Source organism: Mustela erminea, chromosome 17, assembly GCF_009829155.1.
Source record: "Mustela erminea isolate mMusErm1 chromosome 17, mMusErm1.Pri, whole genome shotgun sequence".
NCBI classification, from domain to species: domain Eukaryota; kingdom Metazoa; phylum Chordata; class Mammalia; order Carnivora; family Mustelidae; genus Mustela; species Mustela erminea.
In genome coordinates this window covers 5954126-5973403 of record NC_045630.1, presented here as the reverse complement: position 1 = coordinate 5973403, position 19278 = coordinate 5954126, and the positions used below count along the sequence as shown (strand labels likewise).

At 37.5% G+C, this 19278-nt stretch overlaps 1 protein-coding gene across 2 annotated transcripts in view; it reads right to left on the bottom strand.

The window, feature by feature from the left end:
* The window catches only part of FMN2 (formin 2), a 371000-nt gene that overhangs the window by 120830 nt on the left and 230892 nt on the right, over positions 1-19278 (bottom strand). For both annotated transcript variants that reach the window (XM_032319379.1, XM_032319378.1), the window contains 5 exons: positions 17356-17447; positions 17063-17192; positions 15855-16001; positions 12859-12918; positions 12585-12705 (listed from right to left, as the gene is read on the bottom strand). In XM_032319379.1, coding sequence (XP_032175270.1) covers positions 12585-12705; positions 12859-12918; positions 15855-16001; positions 17063-17192; positions 17356-17447 — 550 coding nt within the window. The remainder of the gene's footprint in view (positions 1-12584; positions 12706-12858; positions 12919-15854; positions 16002-17062; positions 17193-17355; positions 17448-19278) is intronic.

Here is a 19278-nt window from a genome sequence, read left to right as displayed (position 1 = left end):
AATAACCACAGAACCTCAGTTACAGAGAATGACACATTCGCATGGAGACTTTTGAAAATGACTTTAATCCTATAAAATCCCTTAAGGACCACAGACTACATATGGAAGTCTCTGCTTTCATGTGATAATTTGCTTATGTTGGGTCCCTGTGCGAAAGGGCACCTCACATCTCTGAATTCATCTAAGTTGGCTGTTGCACAAAAAGAAAAACATTTTTGTAAAGTACACTTTGTACCATAATCAAGGATAATTTATTAATTAAATATATCTTAACTCGAAATGTCAGAGAATGAATCACCTTTAATTAGCTGTGGTTTTCTCAAGGCAGTTGGGTCAGAAAAGCAAGTGATTAGTGAATATGAGAAAGTACAACTTTACTAGTTTTTTCTAATATGAATAAAGGGCATCAAATCTTAGAATGGAATGACCGATGACCTGATTTTCTCATTAACTCTCCCTTCCACTTGCAAAATTACCACTGAAAATAATGGAGTTCAAGAGATTTACAGCATGAAAAATCTAAGAGTCTTGAAAAATGTTTATTTTAATTGAGTGCATCTGCATATTAATATGGGGGAGGGTACGGGGGATAAGAAGAGAAAGATACTTGAAGCTTACCAACTTTGGAAAAAATATCAAAAATGAATACATTTCTTTCAAAGCTTTTGTAAAGAAATGTAAACATCTCAAACAGCAAAACATTATAGCAAACCACACAGGGTTTACTGAAAGATTATGGAGTGATACAACTACTTTATACCACTCTCACTGCCCCTAACAATTGGACAGATCTGTTAGTTTCTCTCCATCTTCTCTGGACCATCTTTTGTTAAAGCCACCACCATATTTTCTTTGAGTCCCTTTGTAACTGGTCTCCCCAGTTCTATGCTGGCCAGACCAGTATTTTCATGACATAAGTCATATCTTTCCTCTTCCATAAGGAGGATCTTCAAGGGGCCGGATATTGCATTTGGATAAAATGCAGACTTACAAAGCATATAAACTTGTTCCACTCGACATGATCAGAAAACTTTCTCTCTCATGTCATGCCCACTGTGTTCTGAGAAAACAGGGGCTTTTAACCTTTTCCTCTGCCTGAAATGCTTCTCTGCTCATCTATTCCAGGTAAAGGCACCTGCTCAACCATTTCCAGTGTCCCTGCCCAGGATGCCTATGTTGGCTTTTGTGGTCTAACGGCCACACATCTCTATGGCTTGTCATTTTCGACTTCCCTGCACTAAGCCTGCATTTGAGTCACACAGGCTTGGTCACAATTCCCGGAACGTACTCACCTCATGCCATGGAACTGGGCAATTTGCTTCTTCAAATTTCCCTCCATAAATTTTTCACTTGTAAAGTATTTCCAAGTCACGACTCATTCTAACAGCAATTCCTAACTCCAGCCTTGCCTGACAAATGAGGTAAGATGGAAGGCTCACCTTCCACGCTGCTTTCTGCACCTATTTGTCAACACTGCTGCTGAACTACGGAGTAATTACCTATTTGGCTTCTTGAGTACATGAGACATTCTTGAAGTGTAAAAACCAATTTATTATTCATCTTTTCCAAGAACTGAACAAAGTATCTTCAATAAAAGCTGCTTCAGTAAATGCCAGTTCTGAGTTCAGCTGCCTTTGAGGAGAACACCTATTTGGATAAACTTAGTTGACTAAAGCAAACCAGGCTCAATATTTTACAGACATGCTGGATACATTTAAAATTCCAACAAGGATAATTACATGGAGTAAAAATACAGCTCTAGTGTTTCAGATGAGAATATTAGGATAATGAAAAATTTGATAATTACTTGTAAAAAAATTACATTACATGAGACCGATACACATAATGCGACAGAAGACAAGGTCACACAGAAATGCCACACAAAAAGAGAAACAGAGCCCAACAACTACTGTGTGTGCTTCTAGTGTTATCCCTTCCACTCTTTCATATGCTATGCATAAAGCATGCTACAATTGGAAAGATTTAAGTTCTCATCTATTTCTAATTAAAAATATACCTTAGTAGAATACTTTTCCAAATTATATCATTCTCATTGTAAGGGTGCTGCTCTCGACTTTTAGTAGGAATAACAATACTACATATAATAGGGAATAGGCTAGAGAACTCACTGTGAAGTGGGTGATGTACGTTGAACCAAAACGTGAGTGGGTTGCAGAAAGCTTGCTGAAATGAATGTGTGAAATTGGGAATCTGCTACCGACACAACTTAGAGCTCTGATCTTTAGCCAAGTCACCACAGGATTGTGGGCTTTTCATGTTCCTTGCATATTTTTTTACTTCATTCTTGACATAGTTTCTTCAATTTTAAAGAACTTTAGCAAGTCTAAAATAAGTCATAGACTACTTTCCAACTCTACTCACTCCTCCCATGTTCCCTTCTGTGACAGGTTTGTCTCCAACCAGGTATATAAGCTAGAAAATAAAGTCGTCCTGGACCTCTTTTTTTCTTTACTTTCTATGTATCAGTGCGATTACAGAATCTTGTTCTAGTGTATGTCGGAGAGCTCCCTACCCTTGTCTCCTCTCGTTCCAACCACAAGGAACTTAGTTTATGCCCTTGACATCTATGACTAGCTAGGAAAGTCTCCTGCTTCTGGCCTCCCCGGTAAGTCATCATTCACAAAAATCTTCATGGTGGGCTTTCAAAGATGCATGGTCCCAGTGTGTTGCATCCTCTCCTAAAACCATGCCCATGTCTAAGCAACAATCACAGAATCAAGTCCAAACTCCTCAGTCAATCCTTAAGACCCTTCCCAAGGCTGCCTAGACATCCTCCAATTGCACACCCGTGAGCACCCTATACTCTAGTTTTATCAGATTTTACCATCCATTTCTTTACTTTATTGGTTCACGTACTTACTTATTGAGGCCAGAACATGTCAGGCATGTACTAAGAGCTAAGGACAGTCAATGTTAAATCTTGCCTGAAGGGTTCCATTCAGAAAAACCCTAACAGGAGCAACATTAGCGTTGACCTTAAGAGGATGAGCTTTGGATTGGGTACCCCAGGTTCAAATCCAGCCCCCTTTGCAGGCTATTTAATATCTCTAACTTGTAGTTATCAATTCACTGGAAAGAGGAATAATAATAATATCATCATTATAGGGATTAAATTACGTTAATGCATGTAAAACACTGACTCAGAGAAGGCAGAGCAAGCTACCTTGAAAGGTATATAAAAATTACTGGTTGGGGCACCTGGGTAGCTCAGTTGGTTAAGCAACTGCCTTTGGCTCAGGTCATGGTCGCGGAGTCCCAAAATCGAGTCCCACATCGGGCTCCCAGATCCACGGGAAGTCTGCTTCTCCCTCTGACTTTCTCCCCTCTCATGCTCTCTCTTACCCTCTCTCTCTCAAATAAATAAATAAAATCTTTAAAAAAAAACAATTACTGGTTGGGGAGGCTTTATCAAACCACATATAGGCACAATTCTGACCATTTTTACTAATTTTGGTGCAGTGAGCCAACTCAGGTATAAATATTTTCTTATCCCTCCCTCAGATGTAATCCTGATATAAATTAAGAAATCCCTGGCCTCATGGGTCAATAGATAATTAAAACCAAAATAGTGGCAAGACTGGTGACTTTGCTCATGCTCTTTCCCATTGCTGAAATTTTATATTTCTTTCCCTGGAGAAAATTATACTGATATTTCAAAGTCTGATTTAAATATAATTCTCAGGCACCTGGCTGGCTCAGCTGGTTAACTGACTGCCTTCAGCTCAGATCATGATCCCAGAGTCCTGGGATTGAGTCCCGCATGGGGCTCCCAGCTCCACAGGGGTGTCTGCTTCTCCCTCTGACCTTCTCCCCTCTCATGCTCTCTCTCGTTCTCAAATAAATAAAATCTTTTAAAAAAAAATCTCATTTTATATATATATATGTGTGTGTGTGTGTGTGTATAAAATTCTGTGTTCCTGTAGTATCTTATTTATATAACTAAATATTTATTACACCACACAGTGGTTATTCATGTAGTTATTGGCCCTCTTACTCATCTATGAACTATGAGGGAAGGGTCTATTTTCCATTTGTACTTTCTATTAATTTAACAAAGTTTTGTTGAATGATAACTAAGGAATTAGACTATAATATCTCCAAGATTCCTTATAATCTAAATCTAATAACTTCTCAAGAATCTGAAAAAAAGTTCATTGATTCTGATCCAGTAATAACTCTAGGAATCTATGTTAAGGAAATAATGAGAGCTAGAGTAAAAACACTATGAATAAAGATGTTCAACATATTTAAGAGCAGGAAAAATTGGGAAAAGTCTAATTTCTTTCTTACAAGCATCAAATTACTCACTAAATTATGGCACAATCATAGAAGGATTATTATGAAATCATCTGAAATGGTTTTTGAATTGTATTAAATGGCATGGGAAAATGCTCATGTTATAATTTTCAGTGGGAAAAAACATGTAAGTTATGAAAGTGAATACAGATGTCCAGTCAAACGGAATGATGAATTCATAGGCTGAGCCTTCCTTCTGCTGAAAATACATAGCAATAAATGAAAACATAAAAAGAAAAAAACAAACAACACAGTACACTTTAAAAAATGTGAATATCTCCTTGGACCAGAAACATGAGAGGAGCCCACGTTAATAAGCAGTGCGGAAGCAAGAGGTCACCGGAGTGTGCATTTAGAGAAGGAGGTAAAGATCCTGGCTTCCGCAGAGACCGGTGAAGGGAGAGTTCACACCGCCGGAAATGGAACCAGTCTCACCGATGGAAACTCAGAGCTATGACTGAGCTCCCCAGATCATGAGAGGAGGATGAGGACGGCCCCCGTCCACACGCAGCTGTGTGACTGGGGCAGCAAGCACACGCAGACACAGCTTTCCAGGCAAGACCTCAGCTGAGTCAGTCACTAGCCTGGTACTGCATCTGTAACAAGCCTAATTTGCATGTGTGTGGACATTCACATAGGCAAAGGGCGGAGTCCCAGGCTGCTAATAGAAGCTTTGGTTCTGGCCTGGGGGCCCCAAACAGGCCATGTTAAAGCAATTGAAAGAAATAGAGAGAATGAAGGATTTGGGGGCTGGGGGCTCCGGAGAAGGGAGAGAGCAAGGGACAAACAGATAGTCGGCTTCTGTGAAAGCCTCAGTTTGCAACCCAGAAACAATCACAGACAATACGTACATAATTACCTGCATACAGTTATGTCCCAACTGAACTTGACTTACGAAAAGAGGGCGCAATTAATACACAGATTGTAATTTTCTGACATTTGTATGAAATCAACATTCCAATACCAACATGAATAGAAAGACAGCTTGTAACTATTAACAAACGAAAGATGGATTCATTTTGGGTGAAACAAAAACTACAGAAAATCCAAAAAGGGCATCGATATATTTTTATAAACATCAGAGATAAAGGAAAGATAATATCTAAAATAAGAACAAGAAATTACTTTAAAAGGAAAAATACATGTTATATAAAAAATCATAGAAAACTTGGAAACAAAAATATGACTGTGACTAGCTGCATTGATAATACAAACAGAGTCAAAGAGATTGGACAGAGCCAAAGAGAGACTCAATGAACTAGAAGACAATGTTGAGGAGCGCATGAGTATTATAGCAAAAAAGGTGGTGGTGGATTTTTAAACTATGAAAGAAGAGAGAATGAGACTGAAGTGGTTCCAATGTACACCTAAAAAGAGTTTCAGGCAAAGAAAAGAAAAGTGATGAACACTGAACAGATAATTGTTGAGAATTTTAAAGATATTAAGGAAAACATCAATCTTCAAGTTGAAAGTCTGCACTAAGTACAGAGCAAGACAGTGAATGTATGAAGGAAGGAAGGAAGGAAGGAATTCATACTGCGCATATGAAAGCAAAGCCAAAGCTGAATAAAGATAGTGAGAATATAAATGTGCATTAATTAAATGACCCAACTATAAAGCAGAGAATGTAACAATGATCTGTGTCATAGCTCCAATGGTATAATTTGTGTATACACATGCAATACACACCCGCACCAGATAAAAACAGACCAAATACTCATGTTATTTATCACTAGACTATAAAAATCTCAGATAAACACACTTTTTTCTCTACATTTTTGAGTGTTGTTTGATGTCCTTATGCTGAACTTACACTCATTTTAAAATCATAATAAAATGTTACTTTTTAAAAGGCTACTGTTACATTTGAATTGAGTTTATAACGTCATTTTTCCCTTAAAAAAATCAGAAATATACCATGGTAAACAAAATCGCTATGCACAAATTCAAGTCAATACAAACAATTTTAAAGACGGGGCTTTCCTGTATCTCTCTGAACACAGACATGACTTCAATTGGAAGATATCGTTCATGAGTTCTAAACATTTTCCAGCCTCTTATTGAAGGTGGGGGAAGGAGTGGGGGTACAGAAATCATTTGCATGAGAACATTCTTGCCCAGTTCCGGTAACTTAATTACTCAATGCCCTGTACATGTTGAGTTGATTTAAATCATGTGGCAATTGCTACAATTTCTAGCGGAGAAAGGCACTGGAACAGAAGTCGTCATTTGGCAGGACTGCATCAAGAAACGCCGCTGACAGCCAGAAGAGATCAAAAGCAGATCAGGTTGCTTAACAAACTACATGTCACTGAGCTAAGAAAGCCAGGGGAGCACCCTGGAGCTGTGGAAATCTTGGGAGCAACTACAGAAAGCAAACATAGCGGATGTTCTTATAAAATGCTAAAATGAGATTCAGTTGTTTTATTAAAAATGCCTGAGCCATAACACATTATTTCTCAGTCTTTCCTTAGAAATAAATCAAGTCCGTAAGTAGAAAAAAAGAACTGATAGAGGCAGAAGATGAGTAATTTAACGGCTATAGTCTATATTTTATCAAACTAATCACAGTATTTATTCTATTTTTTCCTTCTTATGAATAGCAAATATTTATCCGATATTTATTATATGGAAAGCATTGGGATAAATTCTTTATACACATCATCTCTCATTTTCTAAACTTTTTAAAACAACTTCCTTCTGGGGAAAAAAACAACAAAGAAAAAAGGGAATAGGCTATTTGAAGCTTCCTAAATGAATTACCTAATTTGGTCACTTAGGAGGAATCATTTTTAACAAGCTATTTGTCAAAGTAGACATTATGTTAAATTACATCAAAAGTAACATAATCCAATAGTCTCCAATTGACTCCCATTCAGTCAGATCAATGTACATGTCCATTTTTACCTATCTCATTCCAAAAAGGGACCCAAGACAATTTTATTTTATGCTTTATTGATATGAAATGCTACAGTCACGCTAAACTTTTCCCAGAAAATGAACTTAAATTTCAGCACATAAGATTTCCTTCCTTGTGTGACAAAATACCTTTCTCCCCCCAATGGAAAGACTCAAATATTAGAAAAGCAAAACATAACACATATGATTAAATTATGATTTTGTCCGTGTTTTAAGGCTACCTCAGAGTTTGACAGCCTTGTAAATAGCTCTTAAAGCTAATCTCATAATCTGTTCTGTAACAGAACAGAATCTGTTCTAAGAACAGAAATATATAATTATATTAGTTCACAAACTAAGTTTCATTTCCCCACTTTCACCGGAAGCTGCGCAGAGGCGAATGCCATGCTTCTGTCACTGACATGGTACCAGGCTTGCGATTCTTACAACACGTTCCACTGACTAGAGATGCCATCAGATAGTGTGTGGAAAAAGTACTCTCTGATCAAATCAGCCAGGGAACTACTGGCCAGCCCTTCTTTCAGAGAACACTGGGAATTCCCTTTAAGTGTTCTAATCCCAGCCTTCCTTACTTTCATTAGGTCGTGAAACTTTCCCTCTGGAGAGCACCGAACTGCAGCATTCTGCAGACAAATGAGAAAACACCAGGAGAGCAAAGGCCGTTGGTCCGAGTTGAGGGAACAGACTTTTTAGAGAAACGTGTCTTACCCCAACAGAAAGTATACACTGTGAGGCTTAAAATCATCACCTTCTCTCCCCTCCAGGTACTAAAAATTGCCCAGATGCCTGCTCAGTGTTTAATCTGTGTAGTTAGCCACGTTGCTTAAGAAGACAGATGTGCAAGAGGAAACAGTACTCGGCGGCGCTGGTTACTCGCCCTTTCCTAAGCCGCTAGCTGGTGTGCGCTGGTTCCTTGGTTTTAGCTCTAAGACTTGTGAGAACCTGGCGCTTTCACGGCTACATGTACACTGACTAACTGCAGTGAGAAACTATGTAGATGTGAAAAATAAATGAAGTAACTTTCCAAAGTGAGGCCCCTCCCAAAGCAAACAGAAATGCCCTGGTGATGAGATTACCATTGCTCTCATTCATGAAATCACCTGCAAACCACAGACCCCTCTGCAAGACCAAACAAACGGTTGATCCAAGTGTGAAGTATTTTCCAGTATGTTCCATACTGAAATGACCCCAGCACCACATCAAAGAGACAGAGACAGAGAGACAGACAGAGAATGCCAAACTTCATAAGCAAACCAGGATACCTGGCAAATTTTGAAGTATAATACATACTACACATGAATGGTTGGATTTCCTACTGTTTTAAGAAATCATGCTTAAATACATAGTATCATAGTATTATATAAATGTAACAGAGTTTTACAGGGTTTTTTTGGTTTGTTTGTTTTTGTTTTTTTGCATCAAGGCAGTCTCATTCTTGGTCTCAGCCAACGAGCACCCTTATCTGAGGCTCTAACTGAGAACATCTAAGTGACAGAATTTTACCGTCCTTGGCAGTGATGGTTGTATCTGTGATTACCCACAGCACCTAGCAAATGCTGACATGCACCAAGACTATGAATAAGTGTTGTGGAGTGTTTGGGGGGAAATTGGAGGGGGAGACGAACCATGAGAGACTGTGGACTCTGAAAAACAAACAAGAAGGTTTTGGAGGGGAGGGGGCAGGGGGTTGGGGGAGCCTGGTGGTGGGTTTTAAGGAGGGCACGGATTGCATGGAGCACTGGATGTGGTGCACAAACAAGGAATCTTGGGACACACATACAAAAAATAAAATTTTAAATTAGAAAAAAAGAAAAAGAAAATACAAGCCATATAATGTTGCTCTGTTGATTTAAATCCAAATAAAAGCATCTGTGATGACCATCTGACAACTGCATAAACTGGATTACAAATCAAAATATTTGGATAAGTATTTCAAAACTGAGATACAATCTCTTAAAAAGTGATATCATATTTGATTAATGGAAAGAGGTAACCAACCTTCTTCTCATCTAGCAATACAACATCAAATGAAAATCTCACATAAATGTATTTATTCCCATCTGTGCTTAAGCAAGAGATTGAAACAGCTGAGATGATCTCAACTCTGCAGCAAGAAGAAGCTTCATGCTCATAAAGGGAAGACAGATTTTACACAGAAAACTAAAAGAAAATTGTAAATTTTCTGTGTAAATATTACCTTTTTTCACTTAAAATCTCTTTATCTTAAAAATGATCACTGAAGTATCATGGACATATAAGATTATTTTATTTTTCAGTGTATAATATAATGAGTCAACATTTGTATACATTGTGAAATGATCACCACAATGAGTCTACTTAACATCTGTCACCACGCACAGTTAATTATTTTTTTTCCTTGTGATGGGAACTCTTTTTTTTTTTTTTTTTTGTTAAGATCTTATTTATTTTTAAGAGAGAGAGAGAGAGACTAAAGACTCAGACTTCACGGTGAGTGCAGAGCTTGTCTCTGGGCTCGATCTCATGACCATGAGATCATGACTTGAGTTGAAACTGTGCTACCCAGGTGCCCCAATTGCGATGGCAACTCTGAAGATTTCCTTTCTTAGCATCTTTCAGATTTGTAATATTACTGACTAAAGTCACCATGCTATACATTACATTATATCCCCACGACACCTTTGTTTCGTAAACTGGAACTTTGTATCTCTTGATCCCTTTCACCCATTTTGCCCACCAACCAAACCGTCCTCTCTAGCAACCACCAGTTTGTTCTTTGTATCTATGAACTTTGGTTTGTTTTCTCATTTTTTTAGATTTTTTCTTTTCTTTTTCTGTCAGACTTATTTCACTGAACAAAATACACTCAAGGTCCATCCATGTTGTTGCAAATAAGATTTCATCCTTCTTTATGGCTGAGTAATATTCCTCTGTGGTTGCGCGCACACACATACATATACACATACATACCACATCTTTATGCACTCATCTATGGAGGGACACTTGGGTTACTTCCAGATCTTGGCTATTGTAAATAATGCTGCAATGAACAGAGGGGTGCATATAGCTTTTCAAATTAGTGTTTTCATTTTCTCCAGATAAATGCACAGAAGCAGAACTGCTAGCCTTAATGACAGTTATATTTTTAATTTTTTGGAGAAACTCCACACTGTTTTCCACAGTAGCTGCCCCAATTTACACCACCACCAACAGTGCAAGCGGATCCCTTTTTCTCCACGTCCTCGCCAACGCTTCTTGTTTCTTGTCCTCTTGACACTAGCCGTTCCAGCAGGTGTGAAGTGGCACCTCACGGCAGTTTTAACTGTGTATCCCCCACGGTCAGCGATGCTACTTATCTTTTCACATGTCTGTTGGCCATCGTATGTCTTCTTCGAAAAAAAGTCTATTCAGATCCTCTGTCCGTTTTTTAAGTGGGTTGTTTGTGTTTTTGTTATTGAGTTGTAGGAGATCTTTATATATTTTCAGTATTAACCCCTTACTGGATTTATCATTTGCAAATATCTTCTCCCATTCAGTACAGCGCCTCTTCCCACTGTTGACAGCTTCCTCGGCTGTGCAGAAGCTTTTTAGTCTGATGTAGTCCCATCTGTGTATTTTGCTTCTGTTGCCACTCCGTTTGGAGTCAGATCCAAAAATTATATCACCAAGACTGATACAAGGACCTTACTGCTTGTTTTCTTCTACCAGTTTTATGGTTTCTGGCCTTACAGTCAGCTCTTTAACCTAATTTGAGTTAATTTGGGGGTATAGGGTAAGATACTGTCCAGTTTCTTTTTTGTTGTTGTTGTTTTTTGTTTGTTTGTTTGTTTTTTTGCATCTGGATGTCCCATTTCCCCAAACCCCATTTATTGAAGAGACTGCCATTTCCCCATTGTATATTTTTGCCTCCTTTGTCATAAATTGACCATATAGATATGTGCCTATTTCTGGGTTTTCTTTTCTGTTCAGTTGATCTATGTGTCTGTTTTTATGCCAATACTATACAGTTCTGATTACTACAGCTTTGTAATATAGCTTGAAATCAGGGAGTGTGATGCCTCAAGCTTTACTCTTCTTTCTCAAAATTGCTTTGGCTCTTTGGGATTTTCTGTGGTTCCTCTACAAATTTTAGGGTCATTTGTTCTAATTCTGTGAAAAACACCATTGGAATTTTGATAGAAACTGCATTCAATCTATAGATTGCTTTGGGTAATACAGACATTTTTAACAATAGTAAATTTCCAAATAATGAGAATGGAATAGCTTTCCATTTATTTGTATTATCTTCAATTTCTTTCATCAATGTCTTCTAGGTTTTAGTGTACACAGCTTGTACTTTCTTTGTTAAACTTATTCCTGGGTATTTTATTCTTTTTGATGCAATTGTAAATGAGATTCCTTCCTTATCTTCTCCTCTGGATAATCTGTTGTTGGTGTGTAACAATGAGATGGATTTTTCTATTTTGATTTTGTACCTGAAACTTAATTTATTGGTTCTAATAGTTTGGGGGGGAGTGTCCAGGGTTTTCTATATACAAAATATTATCCTCCACAAATACTGATAGTTTTACTTCTTCCTTTAGAATTTGGATGGCTTTTTAAAAAAATGCTTTGGGGTTTTTTGTTTTTGGTTATTTTGTTTTTTAAGAGAGGGAGGAAGGGAGAAAGGTGGGAGAAGGGGAAGAGGGAGACAGAGAATCTTAGGCAGGCTCCCTACCGAGCACTGAGCTTGACCCTAGGCTTGATCTCATGACCCTGAGATCATGACCTGAGATGCAACCAAGCGTCAGACACTTAACCAACTGAGCTACCAAGTGCCCCTTAAATGTTAATTTAGAAATCTGAAGAATTTCAGACTCCTTTCAAAACGATTTGATACAAGGTTTCTCGACCAACAATAAAATGTTATACATGCAAGTGCGTTTTGACCAAATATGTGGAAGAAGATCTCTGTTCCCAGGAAAGTTGATAAGCCACGACATCTTGGGCAAGAATACCAAGGCGGGGGTGGGGGTGGGGAAGGGTAGGGAAGAACTATTTCTCTTTTAACAATAACTTGATCGATGTACCAATGTTCCTGGCTATCAAGTGAAAACAAGATGACCAAATTTGCTCGTGATGAAGGACTGCTATTCAAAGAACCAATACACTACTCAGTAGCTAAATGTCTAATATATATAACTTTTTAAACAACAAAAGGATAAGATTGCTGGTAGAACTTTCCTTTTGCCACACTAAACGAAAAAACGTAGTTTGACAAAGCTGTTAAAGATTTACTTTCTTAGAAAACATTGAAAAGTCTGTGTGTGTTTTTCTCATTAAAAAACCATTAGGTCATACAAACATGATTCTTAAGGATTATAAGTTACCTTTCAAGTCTTTCTTTAGTTTTCTGAGATCTTTTTGAAAATCTTCAAACTTCATCTGTGAGGCCTGAAAAAGGTCCTGGGGTTCTGGCAGTGGAAAAACGCACTGTTCTTTTCCAGCATCCTAATGAGCAAGAAACACACAGTTTTAAAACGAACCAGCGTTAATGTAAATAAGAACGCAACAACAATGGCAATCGCGAAACAACAACAAATCCCACCCATTACTCAACAACAAAGAATAACAAAACTGAAATATACAGAAAAACTGTCTTACCTCATCAAAATTTCGAAGATAATAGGAAACAATATAGGACAAAAGGCTTCTGCTATTGTCCTAGGCAGAAAGACCAAAGTAAAAATACATTTTTAAAATCATGAAGTCTACAGTGTCAAGTAAAATACTTTCCAGTAAAACAATATATAAATGAGAACATTCGGAATAAAATGTGAAATTCTGTTATTTCAAAGAACTCCAGCCCCTGCATCGAAGGAGTTTCATGGCACAGAAGATCCTGTTTATACCGATGTTCTAATCTGAGCCCCAAAGGGAAAGACAGATGTTCAAGGGTGGAGCCTCCACTGTGAATACTTGATCGTTTTGCCCTCCTCGATCAGATAATTCATTCATTAATTGTCATGTTTTATTATTAAAAGGTATTAACTACATTTTAGCTGAAATGACCAAATATTGCCGGCATCACCACACCATTTCTGGACCAGCCGGTATCATTCCGACAGTAGGACTGATTGAAATGTGCTAGTTTAAAGATTAGGAAAAATCAAGTTAAGTATTATTTTGAGTAAGCAGAAGTTCTAAAAATGCAAATACATATTATAAATTGCTGTGTCAACCACTGAGATTGAGGAATTAATATCCTCAGAGCTACAAATAATGCAATGTGTTTATTTCTATAGAAAAGAAAATGTAGGACTGTTCCTATACTAATAGTTTTCAATGAATAGCTTTTCATCCCCTTTCTGGCACACTTGGGGGAATTTTTAATGATTTCTCTTTTTTTGCATCACTTGAAATTAGTACTAGATAACTAGAATGTGGGAGAACAAATAGACATTTCTTTTAAAAATATTATGACACAAACTACATCCCCTGAAATGTTCAATCTTACCACTATTTTCCCCCTATCTGTAAAAAGCAATATCCCTTTATAATTTAATCTGACATGCTATGGTAATACACCTTTTAGAGACTTCCCTCATGGTAATTTATAGTAATGATAATATAATAAATTATTATTATACCATGCAGTAATATATTACCATAATAAAATATTTATTAGAAAGAATATTTGCTTATGAATAATGTAAGCAAATTTTTTTCCTCTTTCCTAACATAAATCAACAAAATGGTTAACAGTACTTGAATTAGTTAACAAAACATTTATTAAATGCCTGCTGATAGGCATGCCGAGTAAAAATTCTGAGTGATCTAGCTCTGTCCATGCAGGTCTACAAATAGTACTAAGATGTAGACACAGTTGTATTTGTTTTATAGAGAAAGAACCAAATCAGGAAGACTTTGCCTAGTTCTTATGAGAATGCAAGTGAAATTATAAAATAAAAATCTTGCTTCCTGATTTTATCATGCCTTTTTATCTAAATTATTCCTTAGTTATTTAAATTTTAAAATTTTACTGGGGGACTTAATAAGATGTATCAACCAATAAAAAACAAATTAATCCCTTATTCATATGTAATTAGAATTATCAGAATATGTTTCTGATCCATTTTTATAAATTAAATATTATGTTGATGTTATTTCTGTTCCAGGGTTATTAGCAAAAGTTACCTGTTTCAATCCAACAATCAGTTGTTCGAAACTATTCAAGTGCTTAGAACAGAGCTTTTGCTTTTGAACCACTGTGATTTATCACGCTAACATAATGGAGGTTCCTGTGAAACTTGTTCCATACGAATATAATAGCAACTTTACAAATAGAACCAGAAAAATCACAAGAACTATATGCTGCTGGTGTTCTAAGACAGGATAATAGCTTTATTCAATTTTGGAAAAGCAGTGTGGGAGAGTTCACAGAATTCAGGGAAGGAACGGTGAACGAATGAGTGCAAGTGTGAAGGAACGATCAAATGCACTGTTGGCCAACACACACACACAAACAAAGTGTCTCTTTCTTATGTGGGAAATTACGGTTGACCCTTGAACATGGGTTTGAACTACATAGCTCCACTTACAGATATTTTTCAACAAATAACGGACAGTACTGGAAATGTATTTTCTCTTCCTTATGACTTTCTCAACATTTTCTTTTCTCTAGATTATTGTAAGAATACCATATATGTGACACATAACATGGGAAATAAGCGTCAACTGACTAATGTTATTGGTGAGGCTTCTTATCAACAGTAGGTTATTAGTAGTTAAGTTTTAGGAGAGTCAAAAGTTACACGTGGCTCTTCAACTGAGCAGGAGGTCAGTGCTCCTGCACTATTCCAGGGTCAACTATATTCATTATCTAGGAAGAACAATTCTAGTATTTCCATTTCTATGAATCAGTCATTTACTCAGATTTATTATTTTAAAAATTGACCATAATTGCCTTTATTACATGGTTCTGGGTGGATAGTCTTTTATCAGAGAAACAGAATTCTATTACTTTCTAAGTTTATGATCTGAGATATTAACCCCAACCATCATGGTTGATTCCCTAATATTATATTTTTACTGACACTCTCATAATCTCTTCGATGTTAATTTTAAACAAATACAAGTATAGAAGTAGGATAAAAAATGATTTAGTCCTGCAAAAAGACTTGGACATCCCCACATATACCAGTGTGAAGGGGAGGATGACATGTAGAAAAGCTTCTTTGACATTTTACTTACACTCTACTTTCACCCATCTTTGCTTCACTTTTAAAACACAAGCCTGCTGGCCTCCATTACTTAACACAGAAGAGAAGAGGAAGACTGATTTATGAAAAATAATTAATCCTCAGACTCCCAAAGAGTAAATATAAGCAGACATGGTAATAATAGGGTGAAAAATAATTATTTCTATTTTAAAAGTCCCCTACTCGATTATTCATTAGACACAGGATTCAGAATTTTTCTTCAGGGAACATTATTCACAAAACCATAAACATGATGGCCATATACTTTTTCCTAGCCCAGAACATAAAGACTTTGGAACATAAAGAAACATTTATTACAATAGGCTTAAAGTCAAACTTATTATTAAATAAAACATCTAATCATCAGTTTGCCTGCATTCGTTCATACAAAATACTTACACTGCTTTTGACATCTTTCAGCTTTGGAAGAATGTCTAATCCGAAGCCATCTGCCTGTCCTCGAGTCTTATTCCCACCGTTCATGTAGTTGCCAAAAGCAAGAACCAAACCCAGGATCTGCATAACCCCTGGGCCATTTTTTAATGTCTGTAAAACAGAATAAAGAACATTTCTCACTCAAAGTCTTCTTTGGATTATCTTACGTCAGTGGCAGATATTCATATTATACTAATCATCTTGGGTCACATTCGAACTGTATCGTTGCTTATTATTAGGATATTTTAAGAGCAGTGTTTCCAAAGTCAACTTTAAGAAGCGGTACCACCTACAAGCATTCAGGTACACATTTGTAAACTAAGAGATCCCATTCTAGGCTGTTTCTGGGATACAGTTGCGTGGAAAACAACTACGGCTACAATCGACTACAAAATCCTGTCATTGCCAACTCCCTAAGTAGACTCACCTCTGGAGCAAGAGAAATTTTTGGCATCCGTTGTGGGAAACCAAAACACAGTTGGAAAGATTAATATTCAAATTTAGACTTATCCCTGAAAAGTCCATATTCACCTTCTTCCAAAACACAAAGCTTAGCTGGAATTTGCATGTCTTCTTTCCCCTGAAAACGTGTCTTTGATGCCATCTTGCTAGCTTTCAAAACGACTGACCACCACCAGAACGAATGGTACTACTGATATTTGACAAATTGTTCTAAATGGTAATATCGGTAACTTCTGCCAGGCATTTACTCTTAGTTTTCAGAAGAATATTTATCTCCTGTTGAGTCCTACAGCTGTTCCTAGATTATCTGGGGAGAATCATTAACAATTTGTTAAAGGCCCCTTCCAAAACTGAGGGAAAGTAAATAAAATGCCTTCAAATCACATCCAATCCGAAGTCTGATGCAGGAGAGGACTATAGGAAGTGACGAGTTTGTTTTGGCAAGAGCAGAAGGGACAGAAGGGACAGGTGCCACAGAGGCAGGAGCATGACAAGTGCCCTCCTGTAACAGGGCCCCTGGGTGGTAGGAGCCTCTCCTTCTCTTCGATCTTGAAACCAGTCGTGGTATGTTCTCTCCCGTGGAACCGCTCTCCTGCAAGTGTACGCGTACTTAGAGTACATGAAAGAAAACGTTTTCGAAAATATGAACCTGACCGGACACAACGAAACGTCAGAACTCAATCGTCAGCATTCTGTGGCCCAGAACCCACCTCGCACAATTTCTGCAGCAACTCCAGTTTGCGACGAATTGAGCAAATGCTTTCTGAAAACGTGGACTGGAACAGAATACAAAAGACTCGCTCTGAGAAGTTGGGGATTAAGGACAGTTCATAAAGGAACCTAAGGAAATAAAGCCAAGTGAAGAGGAAAAATATAATTCATATAAAGAGATGCTTATCCTCCTATCATTCAGAACAATTATGCCGGGAGAACACCACGTTTCTGAATGGACAGAGGCTGCCTGGGGTCTGGCCGCCTTCTACAAGGTCCTGAGTGTGCTTACTGTTCGGGCTTGTCCAGAGACTTGGCGTTCTCCTTGTCTTTGGAGGACCGGCCGTGCTTCTCAATTTTTTCCAGTTCATCTGACTGTGCTCTCTGGAAAAAAAAAAAAAGAAGAATGCCAAGCGGTTATCCAAAATCTGGGGAAATAAACCCCGTAGATTATGATAATCTTAATACAGCAAAACTCTCTATATTTTCATATTTCTTAGCATCTGTTTGCCGTAAAGCTTGACTTCATTCATGAAGGCATTTTAAAGTGTAAATATGTTTAATGCAAACCAGATCACCTTGAAACCTTCCAAATAATGTTATTGGCGATTAGTGATCTGCAGAACATTTATTTATTCAAGCATGCTTTAAAACAATACGGTTTTCCTCTCTGGCTTTTTGGCTGTTGGTAATATGCTTTAGAATACAAGAATTTCATTTTAAAAATGGTATGCCTTACTTAGAAATCAATCAAGTTAAATTTGGAAGTAATGTGATCCTAATGTTATAAGATTTTTAAAGCAAAAAAAGTACTTATTTAACTAATACAATCATTGTTTATGACTTTTCTTTTTTTTTAGGGGAAAAATACAATTGAATTATTTAGTCCTAGGACAAAAATAAAAGGTTTTGATTCTTCTGCTGAATTTTCTTTTTGACACAAAAATGGCTTCAGGCTTCTTTTCTTCCAAAGTATCTTCTTTTACCCTTCATCCGAAACTTCTTTCTTTGTAGGAGAGTTTCTTCTGCATTTTCAATATATGGGAGAAGATTTTATAGACATTGAGAAACACAAATCTATTCTTTATGAAAATTTGGATGCTTTTTATGTGTAGTCTTGTCTTTATTTTATAACTCAGGAAGATGTTTCAAAATAGCCAAACACAATATTTCTACGCATTAAGAAGTGGGAGTAAGCAGGCTCCCTGCAGAGCAGAGAGCCCGATGTGGGGCTCGATCCCAGGACCCTGGGATCATGACCTGAGCCAAAGGCAGAGGCTTTAACCCACTGAGCCACCCAGGCGCCCCAATAAATAAAATCTTAAAAAAAAAAAAAAAGGAATTAGAAGTACTACTACAGCAGAGAATTAGTCTGCTATCTTCAAGCCCAACCACATTCAATACTCAAATCTCAACAGGGGGCACAAATCCACCTTGCTACAATCTGATGTAGTCATTATGATTGTTGGTTTAGTTTTTGTTTTTTGAACTTGACATAGACTCAACCTACATGACTAGAAGCTGACTCCATGGGCTCCGTAAATTTCCCTGGGTTTAAATAAACACACACAAAATCTCAAGAAACAATGACAAGAGAAATGAAGATGGCTAAGGTAAATCATAATAATAATTGAATACACAAGAGAAAGATAAAACTCCCCAATGTCTTGAGGACAAAGGGACTTTCTGGCAATACTAGAGTTATTCTCCAAATTATTCAGTACGCATAAATCATTAATTGCACAGTTCTTTATACTTGTGCTCTATTAAACCATTTCTGCTGACTTTAGAAAGAAAGCTGCCCTGGGTTGACAGGGCTGCTTTACAGACGAAAAAGAGAACTAAATGCCATTCGATGCCTTAGGGACCTGGGCCCCTGGGCTCTCTAAACAATAGAAATTAATCAGAGGCCAAACAGGAGTTGAAGGCAAGGCTTTACTTGGGCTTCTGCAGACGCACAAAGGAGACAGCACAAAAGGAAAAGCTTCCTCGGGCTGAGTCCAGGAGGAGGGGGGTCAGGGAGATTTTTAAATTAACCCAGCTGGAAAAAAGGTGCCATCTGAGCATACAGGGGCGGGACTTCTGAGCACCTGAGCACCTGAAGGTCATGCTTCTTCGTATCCTGCATCTCTAAAACACATGTTAAATTTCCACCCTGGGCATGATTTTTAATATTATAATGAAGGGAAAAGTTGTGAAAGTTCCATGCAGGGGT